Source organism: Phalangium opilio, unplaced genomic scaffold, assembly GCF_054372755.1.
Source record: "Phalangium opilio isolate 3A_F unplaced genomic scaffold, DU_Popi_V2 ptg000003l_1, whole genome shotgun sequence".
Lineage (NCBI taxonomy): Eukaryota > Metazoa > Arthropoda > Arachnida > Opiliones > Phalangiidae > Phalangium > Phalangium opilio.
Genome location: NW_028324145.1, coordinates 8040115 through 8061673, shown reverse-complemented (window position 1 = coordinate 8061673; position 21559 = coordinate 8040115). Strand labels below are relative to the sequence as shown.

General features: G+C 37.0%; 2 protein-coding genes across 7 annotated transcripts; one reads left to right on the top strand and one right to left on the bottom strand.

Annotated features, from left to right (window-relative positions):
* Positions 1-574: 574 nt before the first annotated feature.
* ApepP (Aminopeptidase P) lies at positions 575-19479 on the bottom strand. Of its 5 annotated transcripts, XM_089839583.1 has the most exons (14): positions 16588-17185; positions 16145-16246; positions 15701-16051; positions 15531-15616; positions 12491-12624; positions 11750-11951; positions 11559-11651; positions 11155-11476; positions 10903-11083; positions 10562-10803; positions 10274-10484; positions 9945-10191; positions 9796-9872; positions 575-6608 (listed from the first exon to the last, which is right to left on the bottom strand). In XM_089839583.1, the coding sequence occupies exons 1-14, from the start codon at positions 16644-16646 to the stop codon at positions 6390-6392; spliced, it is 2526 nt and encodes an 841-aa protein (XP_089695709.1). In that variant the 5' UTR covers positions 16647-17185; the 3' UTR covers positions 575-6389. The 5 variants fall into 5 exon arrangements, with proteins under 5 accessions (XP_089695709.1, XP_089695732.1, XP_089695725.1 ...); XM_089839606.1 differs by lacking the exon at positions 16588-17185 and adding an exon at positions 19343-19479 and having other exon boundaries at positions 15531-16051; XM_089839599.1 differs by lacking the exon at positions 16588-17185 and adding an exon at positions 18496-18636 and having other exon boundaries at positions 15531-16051.
* REPTOR (repressed by TOR) lies at positions 18217-21294 on the top strand. 2 transcript variants are annotated; one of them, XM_089839722.1, is made up of 6 exons: positions 18217-18544; positions 18924-19975; positions 20040-20195; positions 20279-20650; positions 20718-20861; positions 20932-21294. In XM_089839722.1, the coding sequence occupies exons 2-6, from the start codon at positions 18934-18936 to the stop codon at positions 21027-21029; spliced, it is 1812 nt and encodes a 603-aa protein (XP_089695848.1). In that variant the 5' UTR covers positions 18217-18544; positions 18924-18933; the 3' UTR covers positions 21030-21294. The 2 variants fall into 2 exon arrangements, with proteins under 2 accessions (XP_089695848.1, XP_089695857.1); XM_089839731.1 differs by lacking the exon at positions 18217-18544 and adding an exon at positions 18625-18832.
* Positions 21295-21559: the final 265 nt, after the last annotated feature.

Below are 21559 nucleotides of genomic sequence, written 5' to 3'. Positions count from 1 at the left end.
TTTATATTATTTACTGTATTTACTCGAAAACAAATCCAACTTAATTTGCAATTACCTGTTTTGTTTCGTGACATGCATTCATTCAAATTTTACCCGGATTATTTATTTGTTTCTTGTTTAAATCTGTAACTTTTTCGCAACTTAACCCCCTTTTTTATTATTACTACCTAAAATTGATTGTGATTTAATTATGTGGGATAGAATAAAAATTCATTCTGTCTGTAATTAAAAAGGATTCGTGTGTAAAACAGTTATAAAAAACGAATATAGAGTCGTGTATAAATTAAAAATAGTCTGTAAAACCGTTGTCAAAAAATCGGTAGTTCAATTATTTTTTTTTTCCATGTTTAATGATACCCGTCTTAAATTCTGGAAAACAAATAGCTCTATATTATATTATATTACTATTAAATATTTATATAGTACAGTACAGTTAATGACAGAATGAATTTTTCCTAATCCACCCGAGTTCCACCCTGACCTGACTGACTTATTTTTTTTTTTCCCCTGACTTCTAGACGCGGGCTAAAATTTACAATCGTTAACGCTCTTTTTCTTGTTTAGTTTTTGACACTTTTTGAAATATTTGAAAGGCTCTGATGCGATGTTAATCAGGTACAGCAGCGTTATATATATATAAATTTTATTTATAGTGGAAGATTTTCGCTCGAGGTGATGAGACAGAAACGTTGCAAAAACCAACTCGCCTGGTTTAAGTTTGTTTGTATTAATTTGGTTTAATTTCTTCGTTTTTGAAACTGCATGGGTCTGAATGATCATTTATATAGTAAGATAATGCGTTGGAAATTAGCATTACTTTTGCTGTTTTTATATTTTGAAAAAATAGGTACCTTATTTTTACGAGAGAGGGTTAATTATTTAGTTATTGGCAGAGATATTAATCGGCAGATTAATTTCTTTGTAGTTTTAGAAACTAACTGTTTGATGGGGGAGAGTTTATTATTATTATTATGTAGATAGTTTATAGTAGTACCAAGAATATTTTACAGCTAACCCTCTTGTATTTATCATTAAATAAAAAATATAAAGGATTTTTATGTATTATTTTCTTTTTTTTTTTAGAGTAGAAAAAAACCCACATTTTGTTTGTATGTGTGTGTTATGTGTGCTGTGCGTCAGTATTTTGCTTTTGACGAACCCGTTTGTGGATGTTCATCAGAAGTAGACGGATTTGATTCTTAAAATTGTTTTTCAAGTTTGTTTGCTTTCTTTTCGCAAAGAATGGAAAATTATGGAAAATACTTATTAAAAACTGTTGTTGTTTTTTTTCGTTTACAAAAAGAATTAATTACCAGTAAAGAAAATTATGGATGAAAAATAAATAAATATCATTTGTTTTTTGGCCATTGTTATTATATTTTTTTTTTTTCTGATGGAAGTGTATATTGCTGTTAAAAAAAAACCTTTGTTTTTTTGTTGTCGCAATGATATGCTTTTGTATCTTTTTTTTGTCGGCCAAAAATATGGTAACCAACTGACTTGATTTGTTTTTTTTTAAGTTAATTAAAACTAATTTTTTGTTGTTGTTGTTGGCACCGTAATTAAAAAATAAAATTATTAAATCTGACGTCGTTCATAGACTGAACTTTTTCCATACTACTAATATAGAGATTACCTTAAACAGACCACGTGTTATCATTTTTTTTTCAGTTTTAGTATCAGTGACCGCGTAAATCTAAAAAAAAAAAAAATTACAACCTAAAATTGTCGTAGAATATTTGTTTTTTTGTTTTTCTCTCTCTCTCTTTCAGGACTGTTTTTTTGTTTATCATCATCATCATCTCATTAAAATTGGCACCACAAATAAAAAAAAAACAATTACACAATAAAAAAAGAGGGGGGATTCAAAGAGATTTGTTAATAAGTTTGTTTTTAAACCTAAAAAAAACAAAGATTTTGGTATCTTAATTTACTTTTTTTTTTCAATATTTTAAAGAGGTTTATCTTAAAAACAATTATAAATATATTTGTTTGTATTTTGTTTTATACATGAAACTCCCACGTCATAAAAATTGTTTTTTATCTTTCCCTGGACCAACTATAAACAGGGAATTCTTATTTATCATTTGTTTTTTTTTAAACCACCACAAACATTAGCCACCAGTTTTCTATACTTTGTTTAAATATAAAAACTTTTCAGTTATTTTTTTTTCTTTTCGATATAGATTAAGGGGAGAGGATGGTGTTTCTTAAAGAAGTGCGAGTTTAACGAGAAAATAAATTACGATACTAATTAATTAAAAAACTGACCGGCAATTACAGTAATTACAAAAACAATTCATCAGGATGTCATTTTGTAATTTCCTTCTACATTGACAACATAAAGCCATCACTAATCAAGTGAAATATTTCACTACCGTAATTCTTCGTAATTAATATTTCACGAAACTCCTTGTTCTTTAAGATAACGGGGAATTAAGTGAGGTGAAATAGGGGAGGGGGGTTTTTGAACATGTGAGTGAGTGAGTGATGGGTGAATGGGGACCGATTCTTTAAAAGCGAGGGTAGGGGAGGGGGGGACACAAAGTTAGCTTACGAACAAGCCAAGACTAGAATAGGCAAATTTTTTTTATCTTTTCATAAAATAATAATCGTAGATTAAAGAAGGTGTCGCAAAAAATTTTTTTACAAAAAATTAAACGTAACAAGAGCTTTTTTTCTTCTTCAAAACCCAATAAAAATGGTTCTTCTTTAAAAAAAAAAAAAAGAATTAAAACAAAGCTCAACAAGCTATAATTTTCTTATTTCTCTCGTAACGAATACCTTCAATGACCCCTAAAAACCTTTTTTCTTAATTTTCCTCAATATTCTTTTTTTTTCACCTAATAATCGTAATTTTATCTATCAGGGTAATAATTTTTGTACAATAATAGCTTCGATAAACAGACAAGCAACTATTTTTTTATACTTTCAATTCAACTAGAACGCAAAATTAGTACCATCTACAACCTCAAGATTATCTAAGGATTTAGAAGAATTCATTCATTATTAATTAAATCATTTGTTTCTCTAAGAAAAACGACCTCGACGAACCCGTAAATTTGATATCTTTATAATCATAACGTAATTCACGGGAGGGGGGCGCGGCTAATGTTTTATAAAATATATATAAATAGATTCAAAAGCTATTAATTTCCATTTAAAAAACTGTATTTAAATATACTGGATCAATTTAAAGTCTCAACTAGACAAACGTGTTACGTTGGAAAAATCATCAGAGATATTTATCTTAATTTAACTTTCAAAAAAACAAGATGGCCCCAGCTCTATTACGCTTTTGCGCGAACAAATTGATCACACCAAAACCTGGAGATGAAGGGGGAATAGGCGCCCAGCCGTAAGGGGTCGGAACAATAGTTTTGCAGCTCTAAAGAGCGCAAAACTAAAAAAAAGTGGCTTAGCCAGGGGGGCTTTCATTAAACAAGCAGTTTTTTTTTTCTTAAATAATACTTAAATATTTTGGGGTTCCAGCGTGTCCCTTGATAAAACTGAACTAAAATATTCATTAGATAGTCTAAATAATTCATTAAATGTAGTACCAGCCTAGATAAATTATAGATTTAAACTGTAAGATGGTAATAGTTTTGCGTTAATTCCTCTCAACAAAAAAAACATATTTAAAAACAAAAACTCTATATTATCGTTAATTTTTTTTCTTTATATAACTTGGGGGGAAACTTAACACTCGAGTTTTTCTATCTTCTCCCATTTTTAAAAAGTGTAAAAAAAAACATGCCAATAAACGAAAAATTCTTAATTAACATATATCACTTCGAGGTTTTTTTTTAACTCTAATAATAACAAAAAAAAAGGGTTTTTGTGCTTCGTAATAATGAATTTAGTACAATATTTTCCTTATTATTATAATTTTAAACATGGGTTGTCTAAGTATTATTCTATTTTTTAAATGCTAACGAACAAACGAACGAATAACGTTTTCCCCCTAAAATTTCACCAATAATTCTTTTTTCCCCCTTAATTCCACAGAGGACAATTTTTTCCCCCAATTGACTAAAGTATTTTTTATAGGAGAAAATGTCCCAAATAGTTCAAAAAAAAAGTTGTTCTTTTCAAATAAATAAATAAATTTATAAGCCGAGTAAATTAAATTTCCCTTTTTTCCAAGTGCTTTTGGTAAAACTAAAAAACAATTAATTCTGCATTAAAAGACATTAAAAATGAACAACAACTGCAGGAATGGGTAGGATATAGTGGGGAAGTAGAAATTAAAGCGAGATGAGAACTTTGGATAACTTATTGTCTTGGACAATTTCAATTAACCAAAAGGATGGAAAAAAAACAAAGTTGTGAACTTGAAAATATATAGTGTGTGTGTGTCATTAAAACTGAAGTACAAAATATAAATTAAACGATAATGTTTGTAAGACAATTGAGAAGTTTTACGATGAAACAATGTGGGGGTAGATATATAATGTGCTTAATTTACCACCAAGATGACAATTAAGGAAAGGGAGGTAACGAGGTTATGTTGTTTTTTGCGGGAATTTAAAGAGTTTGCGAAAGGGGTGTAGGGATTGGGGGGGGGGGCGTAAAATTTTCATACAATTTAATATGAAAAACGATTGAGAAATTGTGTTTTTAGCATGATACATTATTCGCCATCCATAAATAGTGGAGTGTGGAGATTTGAGGGGGGTTAGGTTGGGATGAGGATGGGGGGATAAATTTCCTTTTAGGGGGATTTTCGAGGGGGATATTTTTAGTTTTTCCTTATAATATAATATTGACGATTCTTCTTTCATAAGTTTTTGTTTAAAGGCGTAAAACACTACCACTTTTGTTTTTGTTTTTTCTTAATTTTTTTTTTTTGACAAACTTCAAATTCAACCTCGACAGACAAGCACAATTTTTTTTTTTTGTTATTTTGTTATTTTTTTTTCCTTTTCTATCTCGAAACTTTAACCCGATAGAAACGAAAATTATGTTTAATTTTTGTGTTTTTTTACTTTTACTTCTTTTACCCATCGGGGGGGGGGGGCGGGGTGGGGGGATAAAACTCGTTTACTCATTTTACCCACAATTCGCTTCATACAATCATTATTATTAATTATTATTATTATTCAATAATATATATATGTATAAATATATAATTAATTAGAGAGAGGGGAAAAAGGCAAAAAATGAAATTACTTTTCTTTTCACCTCTCAACATTTGTTTTTTTTTTTCAAAATTCATGCGGAGAAAAAAACACTTTTATTTCATCATCATAATCATCGTCGCATTATCGTTTTTTTTTAAAAAGTTGTTTTTAATTTTGTACTGAGGACTAGAAACAACCAATGGCAAATTTGTATTTAATTCATTTAAGATTTAGTAGATTTGTTTAAAAAATTTTCTTTTTTTTTATCCATCTATATTTATTTTTTCATAAAATTTTATCTTTTCGTGAACTCGTGAAACAATTTTTATCCCCACTTTCATTTCATCTCTTACTAACTGTCGTCTTCGTCGGTTTTCGCATTTCCAATCAGAGATGCGATTACGACATCATTTTAATTTATCATTCATAAACCCAATTCTATACTTTTTATCTTAATATATATGGTACAAATATTATCGTATACGTGCCCCTCTTGTGTGTTTATTTATTTAATCTTACGTAATCTCTTAGAATAGAAGTTTCCTAAAACTCGAATAAGAATAAGAACATTTCGCAAATACTCTTTTTCTCTCTTTCTCTCTCGTTCGTTCTCGTTCTCTCTCTGGGTCCAAAAAGTGCTCCAGGTTTATAATGTAATATATATATTAAATATAAACCATCGTGTACTACAATATTTTTGTCCCATTAATCAATTAATTAATTTTCAAAGGAAAACGGTTCACGTTTACTTTCCTTAGTTTTTTGTTAAAAAAAACAAACGAACAAATAACAAAGTTTCACAAGATGAATTAACTAACAATGATAGAGCAGCTCGCACCATATTTTGACGTTTTTTTTTTCAATTATCTTTTTCATAATAAACTTTTAATTAAGTTTTTAATCTAATTTTCGCCTCTTTTATAATAAATTGGGATTTATAACAAGGGGGGGGGGGAGGGGTTTCTAACATTTCTTTGTTTTTTATTTATTTATTAAAAACGTGTCCAAAGAACAGACAGCGAGGTTAAAAAGAATGTATGGGGGAGGGGAAGATTTTTGGCCCCGTAAATGATATAGGGAGTCTGGGACTTGACTGGGGGGAACGATGTAGGGGGAGAAAAGTTGGGGGGAGGAGGGGGAGTGTGTTTTTGTCGATTTAAATAATATATATATATATAAAAAAATTCCTGACAAAATTCTCTTCATCAAAAAGGTTAAATATGATTTATCTCTCTTTTTTTCATAATTTAGCTAAACAGAAATAATTTAACCCAAAGGTTGAGTTTCCCTCAGTAGCCACTGTAAGGCTCCGTGTCTCCCTTGGTCCTCCAAAACTTTTCCAACTATATCTCGGCACATTTGGTGGTAATTGTCGAGCCACTGTAACTCCAGAGCCGTCATCATGCTAGGCACAAGCAGCTTTCGCTGAATCGGTACTAGCGTTAGCGGTTCGAAGGTTAAGTAGCCCCGATCCTTGAAATTGTACTGTTCAGGCCACGACGACGTTTGTTGATATTATCAAGAGCAAATAATAATTTTTTTTTTTTCCATTTAGACAACATTGTATGTACAACAAAAAGCTTTCGTGAGCGATTGAGATCCAACATGAACCAACACATTGTGAAATGGGAGGGAAGTATAGCACCCAACTTTTACAAGACATAATTTATATAACAGTTGGTATAGACTCGTACAATAAAAAACCCCACACATGAAAATGTAAAGCCCTAAACCATGTAGTATTTTTTATATAAGAAAATTAGACCATTGTGTGTACAATAAAAAGCTTTCGTTAGCGATAGGGATCCAACATATTGCGAAATACCAGGATTCAAAGTATAGTACCCAACTTTTACAAAACTTAGTATAACGCCTGCTTAACTTAATTTATAACTCCTATAACAGCTTGTATAACCGTTGCCTACGGGATTCGAATTAATTCTAATCCCGTAGGCAACGGTATAACCGTAGGCAACGGTATAACCGTAGGCAACGGTATAACCGTAAAGCGCTAAACCAAGCAGTTTAGGGGTGTGCTGGTAGTGATTTTTCAATTTCGAATCGGGTTCGGGTAATCAAAAATATTTTTCTCGGTTATCGGAGCGGGTACCCGAAATTTTGTCGGGTATTCGGATAATTAGACTTAGCCGAAAAATGGTTGCCGGGTAACAGTCGGGTATTAAAATTTATAACAAATCGTTATCGGGGTAGGTACCCCCCCAAAAAAAACAAGATGGCCCAAGGGTTGGGCTCATAATAGTAACCAGATCTTACCGTACTTAACTTCAATTTACTTCTGTTATAATTATAATATTGCGACGCAGATTAAGAAGAAAAAAAAGAGTGAGTAGCCCCTCGTTGCTATTTGCAAAACCTTAAACAGCGCAATCATTACTTCAATAAAAATACTTTACTTATAATTCTAATATTGCGACAAAACAGAAAACTTGAGTGAGTAGCCCCTCGATGCCCTACCCATAACAAAGCTAAAATGATTACTAGTAAGACCATTCTAAATAGAGGCGTTACCTTTAACAAATTTGCTAAAATGATTACACACAAGTAACCCTTAATAGAAGATCAAAGTTTTCGTGATTATCCCCTTGAGGAGTTACCTTCAACAGCGCTAAAATTATTATACACTACAGGCATACTTATAGCATAATAACATGGACTTATGCCTAGAAACGTTTGAAAGAGAAAGAATTCGGTAAAACACCCAACTTGAGTTCTTTCCCCACATAAAGTCCAAAGTGTGAGATATTTTAAAGAGATAAGGTTTGACCCCCTCTCCTTTTTAACCACCCGCTATGCTAAGCTCTACGAGGAAGATCTTATCATCGTCGTTTGTCCCACTGTGGGGTACACCCCCTTTAACTCTTAAAGTATAATTTCAACACAGAATACGGGTAATGGGATGATACAGGTGTGTCGCGCTGAGTGATTCTAGCCTGTCTCAGAAAGAAACTACAGCAGAAAGCATACCTTACCTGAACTACATTTAATCTTGATACAGCGTTTCACGACATATGATGGGTGGAGTATGCCCATTTCTGAGAAAAATAGGCGCGCTAACTGTGGTACAGCTGAGGTCCGGTGGGACTCTAGAAAATAGCGGCGGGTGGTCTACATGATTTGTTTGACATAGACCGCCCGCCATTTTTCTGAGTATAACTCCCCCATTTTCTAACGCGTCACCTGCGGACCTGAGCTGTTCCACAGTTAGCTCGCCCATCCTTCTTGGTCCCCCTTCCACCTCCCATTCCTATTATCTACCCGACAACCTGTTTCAGCTTGACACTAATGGGAGGGGGGGGAGTATTTTTACTACCCAAGTAGTTTCAAATACTTGGAAAAGTAATTTTCGCGTATAGGGGCTAAACCCCAATGATCACTGAAGGGGGTAATCTTCAGGTAGGCAAGGTATGGGGCAACTTTTCAAGCATGTTATCGCAGCAAGTGATAACGTGTCAACCTCGCGCTATGCTATGAGAGTGAGATATCTATATGGGCTATTATTTATGAGTCATGAATCCTTAAACGGATGTCTCGCAAATTCCCCTGGTGCTAATAAAAAACCAGGTGGTTAAGTTAAATTTTTACCGCTTTTAATTTTCACCAGAGTGATAACTTAACAAAAGGATTAAGCTAGTCAATGATAAGTTATCATTCTCCTGAAAATGACCACCTCGTTTTTAATTTTACACGTAATTTTAATTACGGTAAAATTTAAGAAACGGCACCAAAACCCCTGTCCCTGTCCCTGTCCCGGACGCGTCCGCGAAACGAACGCTTACGATGAGAGAGAGAGGGAAACCGGTCGCGTCCGCGAAACGTACGCTTACGATGAGAGAGAGAGATCGCTAGCGTACGCGGTGGCGATACGAAGCTCCGCGTAGAGAGAGAACTGCCTGCCTGGTATATTAGTGAGAGGGGGAAGAGGGAGAGGGGGCATCCCGCTCGGAGAGAGAGGAAAGAAAGGTAGTTTAAATCTCGCGGGAAACAAGATGATAATTTTCGTGCACTACTGCACTTTGTGCGCGTGATACATCAGAGATTATGCTGGATGGTTAGGTTAGGTTTCGTAAAATAGAGGGGACGCTTTAAGGTCATAGTGATTTCTGGTTTAGGGGATGCAGGATTTTGTTTAAATACATTATTTGATTCGTATGGTTTTTAAAAATTATACTTTAGTGGGGTGCACAATTTAGTTTCATTAATATTATTTGAAATGTGACGTTATTAGAAATTAAAGGGATACACGATTGTGTTTCAGAAATGTTTTTAGTTGTCAACTATACGGGGGGTCACGTGAGCCGTGTAAAATTACTATTAAGGCCCAGCCCTTGGGCCATCTTGTTTATTAGCACTAGGGGAATTCGTGAGACATCCGCCCCTTAGCGCTTAGCTTTTTGATCAAGGTTTGACACCTAAGACTAATCACCTATTTAGATATCGCGCATTCATAGATACTTGCATTCATAGATATAACACAACACTGATAGTTATCACTTGCAAATAACTCGCTTGTAAAGATAGAGAATTTCCCCCCATTACCGGATTTATCAGGCAACTGCAACCACCATTATTTAATAATTCCCACACAGACACATAATTTGCCACAAATTACAGGGATAAAAAAAAGACAATTCATTAAAAAACGTGTTCTTACCTTTGTCTCGGCTTTCTTCACTAAAACTAGGTTTTCTATTCGAATACCAAAATGGCCCTCCTCATAATAGCCAGGTTCTATAAAAGACAACATAGGCTCCACATTTAGGCTTTGTCCGCGTGTTAGGAACAGTCCAAAATATTACTTACCATCTGATAAAATCATTCCCTCCTGTATTCCAGGGTCATCAGGGTACGCTCTCCAGCTAATTCCCGTTGGACCTTCGTGGACATTCAAATAGACCCCAACACCGTGTCCCGTTCCATGAAGATAGTCAAGGCCAACATCCCAAAGCGCTTTCCTCGCCAGCGTGTCTAACATTTGTCCTTTAACCAGTTTTGGGAAGACAGCGCTGGAAACTGCAATATGGCCTTTGAGAACTCTCGTAAAACAATCCTGTTTAACAGAAAGAACAGTTGGTTTGTTGAGCTTCGTGAATGATATACTCTTTGGAAAGTTCCTATAAATGTCTATGAACCTTTTCATATTGCGTTGGGGCTCCGAAATGCCACGTTCTTGTCACATCTGTTGTTCCATCCCTGAATTGGGCTCCCGAATCGCAGAGGTAGAGCTCTGTTGTGGTAATTGGTCTATCTGTTTCTTTGGTTGGTCGGTAATGGATTATGGCTGCGTTTGGCCCGGAAGCCGAGATTGTTTCAAAACTTGGACCGACGTAATCGTCTTGTTGTCTAACAGTAAAATGAACAACCAAAAGTCATCAAGAACTGTTCCGCGACATTAAGCTCCAAGGAGAGAAGATTTTTACCTCCTCATCTCCTCTAATTTGGCAACGGCGGACATTTCAGTGACCTGGCCTCTGGGAACACTCTCTTCTAACCACGCGAAGAAGTCACAGAGCGCCACAGCGTCTTTAACATGAGCGTGACGCATACACTCGATTTCTACATCGTTTTTTATGGCTTTTTTAAGCAATACCGGAGTAGAACTATCTATACGCCGGTGCTGAGGTACCAGACTAACAAGGCCATAACTGGATTGATTACTAATCTACAAGTTTCACCCACAAAAAGAAAACGAGAATTGGCGTCATGATGTTGAAAACAATCCCAGTCTTCCCCACCCTCCGAATAAAAGAATTCAATGTACCCATATTCTTCCATTGAGCTGCCTCACGAGGCATTCGAGAAACTCTCGAATTTGATGATAAGGGTGTAGCTGCACTGACAGGACGGGAGGAGAGGCGTGAGCGCACGCTGAGGATACCGAAGAGGCATCCTGTAAGTGCCGCTGAACGGAAGGGGTAGCTTTGGCTTCATCCAGGAAGAGGCTAAGAGTGCAAACAAACACATTGAGAACGCGCTCGAAGCTTTTTGGGGAAAAAAGGTATACGAGGCTCACTAGACATTGTCCATTGTCACAACGGCGTAAGAGAAGAAAACGGGATTGTAATTAATATCTGAGCCACGCAAATTAAACAGCCAAGCCACTTCGTCTAAGGCAGTAATGACCAATGCCTGAGCTTCTTTCTGCTGCATCTCTCTCCGAACTTCCAATATTTTTTCCTGCCACGGTTTACCCGTGTATACAACAGGCAATGGCTCCAGGGGACGATTTGGAGGAGCCGGCCGATCGTCCCAAATGAGATCAATGAGGTTTGTTCCCACGCCCACCAATACATGACCCGACTGTTTCAATTGTTCAGACATTGGTTTCCACATTTCTATACAGTTATCGAACCGAGACATTTTTAAATAAGAGCTAGCTACATTCTAGTTGAAAAATTCTAAAAGAACAATGCCCACCGTATGATATCATCATTGGATCAACTCCAACTCTGCTACCACTTGGTAAAACTTTGGATAACCACTCCCCTTGAGTTAGTGTCCCTGGTAACCCTGTAATGCTCAGTTTGGTAAGAAGTCTAGATATGTCATCCTGAAGAGCTGCTATTTAAATCTTTTTCCAACAACAAGATTACAACTTTAATATTCACCATCTTTCATAATGTGCCAATTATGGTCCAGCTGCCTCTCCGCTTCTAGAAAATATCTCCCATCCGTCCATAATGCAGCTTGGTCCTCGGTAACTACGGCAGTACCGGAACTACCAGTGAAGCCAGTCAGGTACGCTCGGCGTTGATCGCAAGGGGCGAGGTATTCGCTCTGATGAGCGTCACCGGAAGGGACAATGTAGGCCTGCGCATCGTAATAAACCCCGTATGTAGAATGATATACGCTCCAAAAACGCGCGCAATTTGGAATAAATTTTGGAGAAGCAATATAGACCAATTTTCCGCCTTATACCACCAAGGATAATAAGCAAATTTCACCTCAGAAACTGCGCCAAGCCCAAAAAAAAAAAAACCCAAAACCCATTGGGTCTATTTTGCCTCTTAAAATTTAAGCTGCAGCGAAGATGTAAAATACGATAAGTGATAAAATAACCACAATAACAAAATAATAAAACGATGGATAAAACCAAAAGAGGGACCCAAACACCGTTGTTTTTTTTATCGCAGGAAGGTAGCTTGTTGAACCAACCATGGAACGAGTGCCAAATCCTCCTTTATGGCATGGCTTTTATCTAAGTACTCTTTAATTCATGCAGGTTAGTGAGAACGAATTTAAAATATTCAACATTTAGCAAAGAAAATAATAAAAAAACGGCTAAGCGAGACAAATCTGAGAAACGAAGATTTTTTTTTGATGTAGAGATTGGTTTGATGGGTTTTTACTTGTAAAGCTTCACTGACGTAACTGCAGGTACGCATTAAGGCTCTTAGACGTTTGAGAAGCATCCCAGAGCTACTTGTTCCCGCTCGCAATGCCATGTCCAAAGGTTCCGACGTCGATGGCCCTGTTGAGTCACCTACCAAGTAATGCTACCGATATAATTGCAGCTAGGTAAAACTTATTAAAGCCCTACCATGGATAACTAAGCAAAAAAATAATATAAACCCTTCTAAGTGCCCACAATTCCACAAGATCAATTCTTCGACTACTGCATAAGTTTATACGATATGTTCCGTAAGTATGGCACTACCTATACTTCGTAATGGTAAAGAACCAGGGTTCGTACGTAATTTTAACATTGAAAATCCCTGACTTTTCCAGGTTATCCCTGACCAAATTTTGGCAATATCCCTGACCATTTTAAGGAGCCCACTTTATATCACATCTGGCACATATTTAGCATTGCTCGAAGCATTGTTTGATATACAAAACGAAATCCCTGACTTTGTAGGAAAACATTTTAAATCCCTGACTTTTTACCCTATTTTCCAAATCCCTGACTTATCCAGGTTTTCCAGGTTTCGTACGAACCCTGAGAACGACGCGAGAATTGACTACACTCGTTTTTGCAGTCCATCTTCCTATTTAGTCTGTACAAAAATTGGCGTCGCTTAACGAGAATTTATGACGTTTCATCTAAGTCACTTCATGACAACCAGTGCCAAACTTATGAAAATATCTTACAAATTTATGGTATCGGTAAACCACTTTCAAGGTAATCATACTCTTATCAACACATTGAGCCTGTAGTTTAAATTTTGGTTTAAAAGTTGCACAAATTTGGATGTGTTTTTAAAGATACAAAAAGAAATAATTGTCGACTTCAATCTATATAAGGGCAAGGGTCATCAAAGTAAGTAAAAGATTCAACCTTGAAATCAATCAAGTACTTGTAACAAGAAAAATCAGCCTTTTACCTTCTAAACCACTAAAATACCATTTTATGAAAAACATAAATAAATATGCAAGAAAACTAGATAATTTCAAACTTTAAATTAAGTTTGAACTTCAAAACTTTGAAAACTAATTACTATACGTCATGTTTATATACATATATATATCGCGGAGGGATAATAGAAGATACAATACACGTACCTTTATAAAATACTATATATTTCGTTAATAACACGATGCATAGGAGTTTCAATATATATTTTTGTTTTATAATAAGATAACAATGACTAGAAATTTTAATTGCAACATGAAAATTAGACTATAACAAACGTTATAACCACATATATACTTTCGAAAAAGGGGGCCAACAACTCGCGTAGTATAGATTTTAAAATAAAAACGAGGAGGGGATTTTGAAAACGGTGGGACCGCCGCAGTGTTAGGCGCCCCGCGTATTACTTAATTAAATTCGTACAAGGCAAAGCTTAGAGCCTAATCAATATAGGATACTTCTCCTAGCAACCGAAACGGAACGACCCTGAAGATACTAACGGTACATGGCGGCAGGCGGTACCCCAGCTTTCATCTCCGAAGCCGCGGAGGAAAAATCTAACCCAGAGAGAGCCCATAGATCACGCGCCAGCTGCCGCGCACCTACAACGTCGATTTCGCGCCAAATTCGAGGCACGGGCATCGTCGGTAGGCTCGAACTCATACACCTTTTCATTACATCGCTCGCGACCTTGTCAAAGACTATGTAAACATTGTCTTAACAAGGCCGTTTGAAGCGGAAGAGAAGTAGCTCTCGGTTTCTATCAAAAACATCTATAAGCGCGCGAGAGAGGGGGGAGGGGGGAAAGATTCCCGACCATTCAATCCTTCTGATAAAATCCTGGCAAGGTCGTTCCTGACTTCCCGCCTTCGGTCATTATATTTTACTACGCGCAGGGAAAGGCGGGAAACATTTTGCGGGAAAATTCATTCAAAGAGGTCTAACCGCGCTACACGGAAATGACAATACGGGGAAAGGCGTTACGTTTCTCGCACGCGCTTAATACGAAATAGGTCTATAAAAACTCCAACACCCCCCTTTTGAATACGGAGGCGAAAATGGAACTGACCGGACACCCCTGCCCGTCAAAAATGCCCCAAAATGGGACCCACTCGTCCTTGTAACATATTGGGACCCCCCTTCCCTAAGTTGTTGTTGTTTTTACGCGTGTCAAAAAGTTCCTTTCAATTTGCGAGTGCCAAGCTCAATTTATCGAAAAAAAGAAGAAACAGAATTTATCGATGCAAAAATTATGTTAATTAATTAAGCCTTTTTTTGGTCGTATCTTTAAAATGTTAAGATTTCGTATTTTTTTAGGGGAGATGGGCGTCGAGGGGGGAAGTAATCTTTGATTAAAAACCGGCAATATTAGAAACGTCGTTCGTTCGTTTCTCGGGGTCCAGTTTGTAAAATGCTACAAAACACGTTTTTCTGATAAACAACCAATAGAGAGAGGAAAAAGAGATCATTGCCCTTTTGCGCGCGCTAGTTGCTTCTCTCTCTCTCCTTTTTTAGTGGGTTAGTCTTTCCCTCATTACAAGCCGCCCTAAACATATATTTTAACAGAATAATGGCGATGTATACATAGGATTTTCCATATTGAAATAACGTCCTGACTAAATATCACGCGTCTTCATTACGCGTGTTGCGTTATTAAATGCTAAAAATACACATTGAGTGTATATCCGGAAGGTCATAATTTGAGCTTCTAATAATGGGGTATTATTTTACTAATAATTATAGAAAATTGTCCGTTTCTCCGCATTATTTGCCCCTGAAACTAGCAGCTGTTAACCTCATCAGGGAAAACAATTTAAACACATAGTTTTACAAACATTGACTCTATGACACTGATAAATATCGTCCCTTTGATTATATGTAATTTTCTTGACAATTGAACTTGAGTGTCAAATAAACACTCAAGTGTGTAAAACTCCCGTAATGGAACAGAATTAATCTAAAATAGACCGAATTTTCCCACCAAAACACAACATGCTTTACATTAGCAGAGCTGGTAAATGGTTTCATGAACTTACTCTGCAACGGTAGCCACCGATCGTTTGGACGGAAGTCACCGTAAGGCAGCGAGAGTCCCCCTGGATTCAGTGCCCGGTTTCGCGACCTGCAGAGGGAGGCTTTTAAGTTGGGCAGCGACGGGATGACAGAAGCAAAGGCTGCAATCTGGGGCCCGCTGGCCGACAGGTACTTGATGGTTTCTGAGAAAAATGCTGGTAATCCCCCGCCGGGTGTTCCCTCGATGGCCAAGAGTCCCCCTGGCAGCTCTTCTTCTTCTTCGTCCTCGTCCTGCCCCTGGAGTTTCAGATCAGAAACGGCTTGATCCACCCTGTTCCTCCACGTGTCCGGTGGGTGATTGTGTTTATTGTTGGCCTTTTTAATGTTGCTGAAGACAGTCACCGCTCTTCCTGGACACTGGCGATCTCGCGCGCACCTCCAGTACACCGTCCCTTCTTTCCCGTCCCGTACTTTGTTGTACCTGTGACCTTCAAAGAGAAGCGCTATGCCCCCTCTTTGGGTCGCCACGTACTGGCACTCCATGCTTAAGGGTCAAATAAGTAAAAAAAAAAAATCTAATTACTCCGTAATCAAATTATCCTTGTCAACTATTTAAAAAATATAAAAAGATAATTACCAGTAAGGCCTTTCTGTGTTATTCGTCGTTTGTGAAGGCCTACTGGTAGGATCATCAAAAGTACGCGCTGCAGGCCTATTGGCAATCGCTGATTTCTTTTTCCTGCAAAAAAAAAAAAAAAATTATGGCAACGTGTTTGTGAAGATGCAGAGAAAAAAAATAAAATCTAACCCATTTCACAAAAATCAATAAAACTTCGAAATAAATTTGATTTAATTAAATTAACAATAATTATAATATGACTTTATAGCTAGGTTCTATAGCGTTTATAATTCATAACCTAAATATTATATTGATCCCTTGCCACATAGCAAAACAACAAAATTCAAAACAAGGTTGGGACTGAATAAATTAGGCCTAACCAAACTTCAAAACAAGAAAAATAAATCGTATCTCCGGGTTTTTAACAAGGCCTAATAAAAACCAAAAAAAAAAATACATACAGGCACAGAGGGCGACGTTCCAAAACTTTTAGGTCTAAACCCACGTCTAAACACGACATATTTTTATATTAAAAAATTATTATGAAAATTCCGAAAAACTTATTGATTAAAAATCTAGGAACCATAAATTGGTTCCATGATCTGAAAAGGGTCAGCGCTTGTTTACATTTAAAAATCTACCTTCCCTTTGAGCACTCTGTGGCCGCGCGTAGAGCCAACCGAAAAACAGAGCAACAACTTTTTTTTTTAGGTAAAGGAATTTGTTGCCCTCCCGAAAAAAATATATATATATATATAAAAGGGCCTTTAGCGTTAGCCACGTGGATTAGACGCGTAGATTTCTTAAGCGGTTTTATAGGTCTACTAGATCTATTAATGATCTAGTAGAGAAAAGCCAACCAAACAAGTAGGCATGCCGAGAAAAGAGGGAGGTGAATGACCTTTGGAGCGCGGCCTAATAGGGCAAAAACGCTGCCACACGGCTTTTATAACGCGGAGCTAGGCATAGTACCGTACGTTTTTCTTCAAAACATATTCCACAATTTAGGTCATTTATCCGCAGCAACGTAATCGGGGAGAGGGGGGAAAATTATACGGAGATAACGGAAAATAACAAAAATCGAACATTGTAGAAAAATAGTATCGTATCGTCTGCTCTCCTTTACCATTAAAATATTGTTTTTTATCCCCTAACCTTCCGCGAGTTAAAATTCGACTTCGGCGTCTTCGCGACGCTAATGAACCGGGAAGCCATTTTTAAAGACAGACCTACCCCGAGAAAGCCTACGCTCGTTCAAAATACACCTATGGCAGTATAGTTGAACGTTAAACTTTTCCCATAGCCCGCCCGCCCGCCTTTTGCCGAAAATCCTCCCTCGCGTTTCCCGCCGAAATAAGATCAAATTTTCGCCTACCGCTAAGCCTACTACCGCGAGGTAACCGAGGTTTAGGCCTAAAAAAAACACGCACCCCCGTGGGCACTAATAATAGTACCGAGAAATCCTGTCAAAAAATAAAAGATTCTATGTACAAAATTGTCAAGCCTACTACGGCCCGGTTTCGATTAAGCCTCGCGCCATTACGCGCAAGGAGAAGAGGGCCTCGTTAAGAGAGCTAAAAAAGAATTGATTGATTTTACGCAGCGAAGGAATAATGACACGGAATGCAAACGTTATGGCTATCTGACCACCGCATCCGCGCCTCTGCTAAAAATCGCTACCGACGTTACGATATCGAAACGTGGGTTCCCGGCGTATTACCTAATCTCGTGTCACCGCTGAAATAAACAAATACTAAATAGGTAAAAACAAATCACTAACCTTTTCGCCAATCAAGCCACCATCTCTACTTCGTCGCGCCTAACTAGGCCTACTTTTGGCCAACTGTCTTTTACATGTTTTAAAGCCTACCCGAATTTTTCTTTTGTTGTTCGTTTCAAAACGTATTCGCTAGATGGCGTCGAAATAGGCCTATATATATTTATGGGAGGCGGAAACGGGGAAATAGTGGAGGAATAAAACGAAAAGGAGGGGAAGGAAGCGTGTTTCAAATTTCATAATGAAGAGTATTACGGGAGGGGCCCGAAAAAAGGGGGGAAGGCAAACTTTCACGTGCTTTGGAAATGCACATAAACACATGACGCAATCACCAGCGCTAATAAAGCTACGAGAATATTCCCTACACGCGCCACGTGACGCCCGCAGAGGCGGAGCTAAGCTTCGTCATTGGCTAAAAACAAATAACACGTGACGAAATGGAAATCTACCAAAACAAAACACAAGTCACACTAGCGAGAAAAACATCAAAGAAAGACTTCTTCCACAGTAAAAATCTTGTTCTAGAAGCCATCGAAATATCTTTACCTAACTTTAATAAACGTAAAAGACAACTAATTAAAAAGTAACTTACTATAATTGATCTGTCGAGGCTACCACACGGATTCTCCGCGATTTTCAAGGTGAGTAGAGTTAAAACTTATGGTAGTTTTGGGCCTAATACTAGAGTCCTTGGGCCTTCATCTTGGGAGTCCTTGAAACCCTTTGTTTACTAACAAAGAGCGCGGATTTCTGATAATGTCATATCTAACTAGAGTCAATTAGAAAGGGGGGTTTGAGTCACGCGCCAATTATCAGTTGACATATATTTTAACACTTTCTCAAAGAAAAAGTTGATATTGGCAGTAACATAGTGGTTATATAACATCAAACAAAGGGGTTGACAGCCTTAATTGCCCTTTCTCTATAGAGTAGTGGCACTCCATGTTAACTACCCATAGAGCTTAATACAGTCAAAGGCCAGTAGGTGCCATTACTCTATACCAGAAAATTCTCTTTCAGATACTATAAAATGGTTGAACTGGGAAATCACCAGGGAAGACCTCCGGGTTGTCAATCAACTGTTACCAGTTCCTCCATAATGGATCAATGGATGAACAGAGAAATTAATTTGGATATTTTGGAACAATCCCCAGAATTTTACCCCATTAGCCAAGGAGGGATTAGAGCTTCTAATGAATTATACGCAATTGGTGGTGGCAACACATTTAACTCTGTGAATAATGGAAATACAAATACAAGTACTGGACAATACTCAATGGGGGAACCAACTCTAGAAGAGTTAAGGTTTGATTCGCCACTATCCTTCGAGAAAGATTTCTTTTACATTGAAGGGACAGAAGGGTTAAACCAATATGGTAGAAGCAACAATGAAACATTTAAGGACATAACTGACAAAATAGAAGGAAATGAACACTCACTTATGGGATATTCAAGCTGGGGAGCTCCCATGGATATTGATGCCTTGAAGCTAGAAGAAGTTTTCCAAGTGGATCAGTCTGATTTGGTTCAAGGACCAACACTAGCCGAACTAAACTCCAATGATGAACCACTCTTTGATCTAGAGTTTGGCTATGATTTAATGAAAGATTTCAATCAGTATAATTCGCAAGCTGTGTCTGAAAAAAATAAATGTACCGTAACAACTTCAACAGCACCTACCATCAACAATTCTCAACCCGTACCAATGGCTGATGTGAAAATTCCACTTTCAATTGATGTGGTTAAGATTGAGAAAGATTTCCCAAAATATTCAACTTCATTACCAGAAAATGTTACGAAGATAATACCTAAGATTAAAATTGAAAGTGAAGATGACCCCAATGTGACCCCGGTTAAAAAAGTTCAGATAATGAATAGGTCACCTACTCTGGCTCCCGCTCACATTGTGGCTGCTAGATTAGCTGGAAGAGAACGTCAAAGATCCGGTCTTTCCATATCCAGTATATCATCCTTGTCTTCCTTATCTAATGATGAAGGATTTGGTAGCCAAGCGGAAGAAGAAGAAGAAGATGATGATGAAGATTCTGATGCTGAAGCTTCTTCTGATGAAGGTCCACTTGATAATCTTCAAAGAAGAAAAATTAACCGATGCTGACATCAAATTTTTCCTTACAGATTCTTACATTAATGTTTCATCTAAAGGTCGATCCAAATCTTTTAGCTCTGACCTTAACAGGCCAACTACCTCTGGTGTGGTAACAAAATCAAGCAAGTCAAAGTCTACCAGTAGGAAGAAGAGATACTTTTGGCAGTACAATATCCAATCCAAAGGTGGGCGGGTTGTTGATGTCCTCCTCAATCAGCTTCCCAAGTTGATGATTTGAGTTATTGTAATCAATTATCTCTCCTTTAAGGTCCTAAGGTTTGTATTCCTAGTCAAGTTTTGCCAGGAACAGCGTTAGATCCTCATGTACTGGATGACGCCCTGGATCCGGTTTTTAGTCCAGAATGTAGCTTAGAAGGTGTAAAACACGCTGGAAAAGCTAGAAGGGGTGATGGAAATGATTTAACACCTTGTCCTCGAAAACTTCACAATATTGGAATAGAGCTGAGCTCTTTGAATGATATGATCAATGATTTGACCCCAGTTAGTGACGTTCCTTTCAATGTCAGACCAAAATCCAGAAAGGAAAAGAATAAATTGGCATCTAGAGCTTGCAGATTGAAGAAAAAAGCCCAACACGAGGCTAATAAACTCAAGCTCTATGGTTTACAAAAGGAACATAGTAAGGCTTTGAAATCTTACAGCAGTAAGCGTACGGAACATCTATAAAATTATTTTATCTTTAACAGGGGCTATGGTCGCTTTGATACCGGAAGTTCGTCAAATGTTAAGAGAATTGCTCAGTTTGGATAATTCCCAAGATAACAAAGGGGATGATAACTCAAAGTCTTCTCATTTTCAAGATGCTCTAAACAAATTGTTGGCCAGAAAATGTAACAGACCCTTCAATTCTGGAACCATGTGACGTCATAATTCCTAATTTCTTTCTCTTAATTTCATTAGCTTATTTGCCAGTGGCTGGAAACACTGCGGAATTTGTCAATCAGGTCTTGGATAAAGTGGCTGCTGGTGACCCTAATGGTGGTCTGAATGATCTGTAAAAAAATTTAACAAGAAAAAAAACTACAATTAAAATGGTAGCTGAGGAGCATTAACTGTTGAGCAGTTTATGAATCCCCGTGATTAAAACATAATTATTGTAAATGATGAATTGTTTGTACATTAATTACTTTGAATCATAAATAATTACCACCCAAAAATTACAATAAGCAAAAAACAAAACAGCATGGTAAAAATGTTACTCCTTTTACGATTAAAAAAATATTGATTAAAAAATATTTTTCCTAAAACTAGTATAGTTAAAAATTTAAAAAAACATCAAATATTGGGAATATTGTTAAAACCATAAGGAAATCATCTCTCTAAGGGCCCAAGCGCATCTATTAGCAAAAGCATCTAGTTCTGCTAGATGTGACGTAGATTTTGTATAGGGGCTCCTTCCGAATTTTTCGTGAAATTCGCGGGAGAGAAAAATAATTTTCAAAATCAGCCATGACTGATATCCTAAGACGGTGGTGGTCTAGACGCGAGCTCTGAGATAACGCTCCCAAGCGGACATACATACATTTCA

Coding starts and splice junctions, on each gene's coding strand:
- ApepP (XM_089839577.1), bottom strand. CDS start 16,646: ATGTCGTGTTTAGACGTGGGTTTAGACCTAAAAGTTTTGGAACGTCGC. Junction 10,192..10,273: donor CCCCAACGCAATATGAAAAG/GTTCATAGACAT, acceptor TCTGTTAAACAG/GATTGTTTTACGAGAGTTCT. Junction 6,609..9,795: donor TGAAGAAAGCCGAGACAAAG/GTAAGAACACGT, acceptor TGGCCTGAACAG/TACAATTTCAAGGATCGGGG.
- REPTOR (XM_089839722.1), top strand. CDS start 18,934: ATGGTTGAACTGGGAAATCACCAGGGAAGACCTCCGGGTTGTCAATCA. Junction 19,976..20,039: donor TGAAGCTTCTTCTGATGAAG/GTCCACTTGATA, acceptor TTTTCCTTACAG/ATTCTTACATTAATGTTTCA. Junction 20,651..20,717: donor TGGTTTACAAAAGGAACATA/GTAAGGCTTTGA, acceptor TATCTTTAACAG/GGGCTATGGTCGCTTTGATA.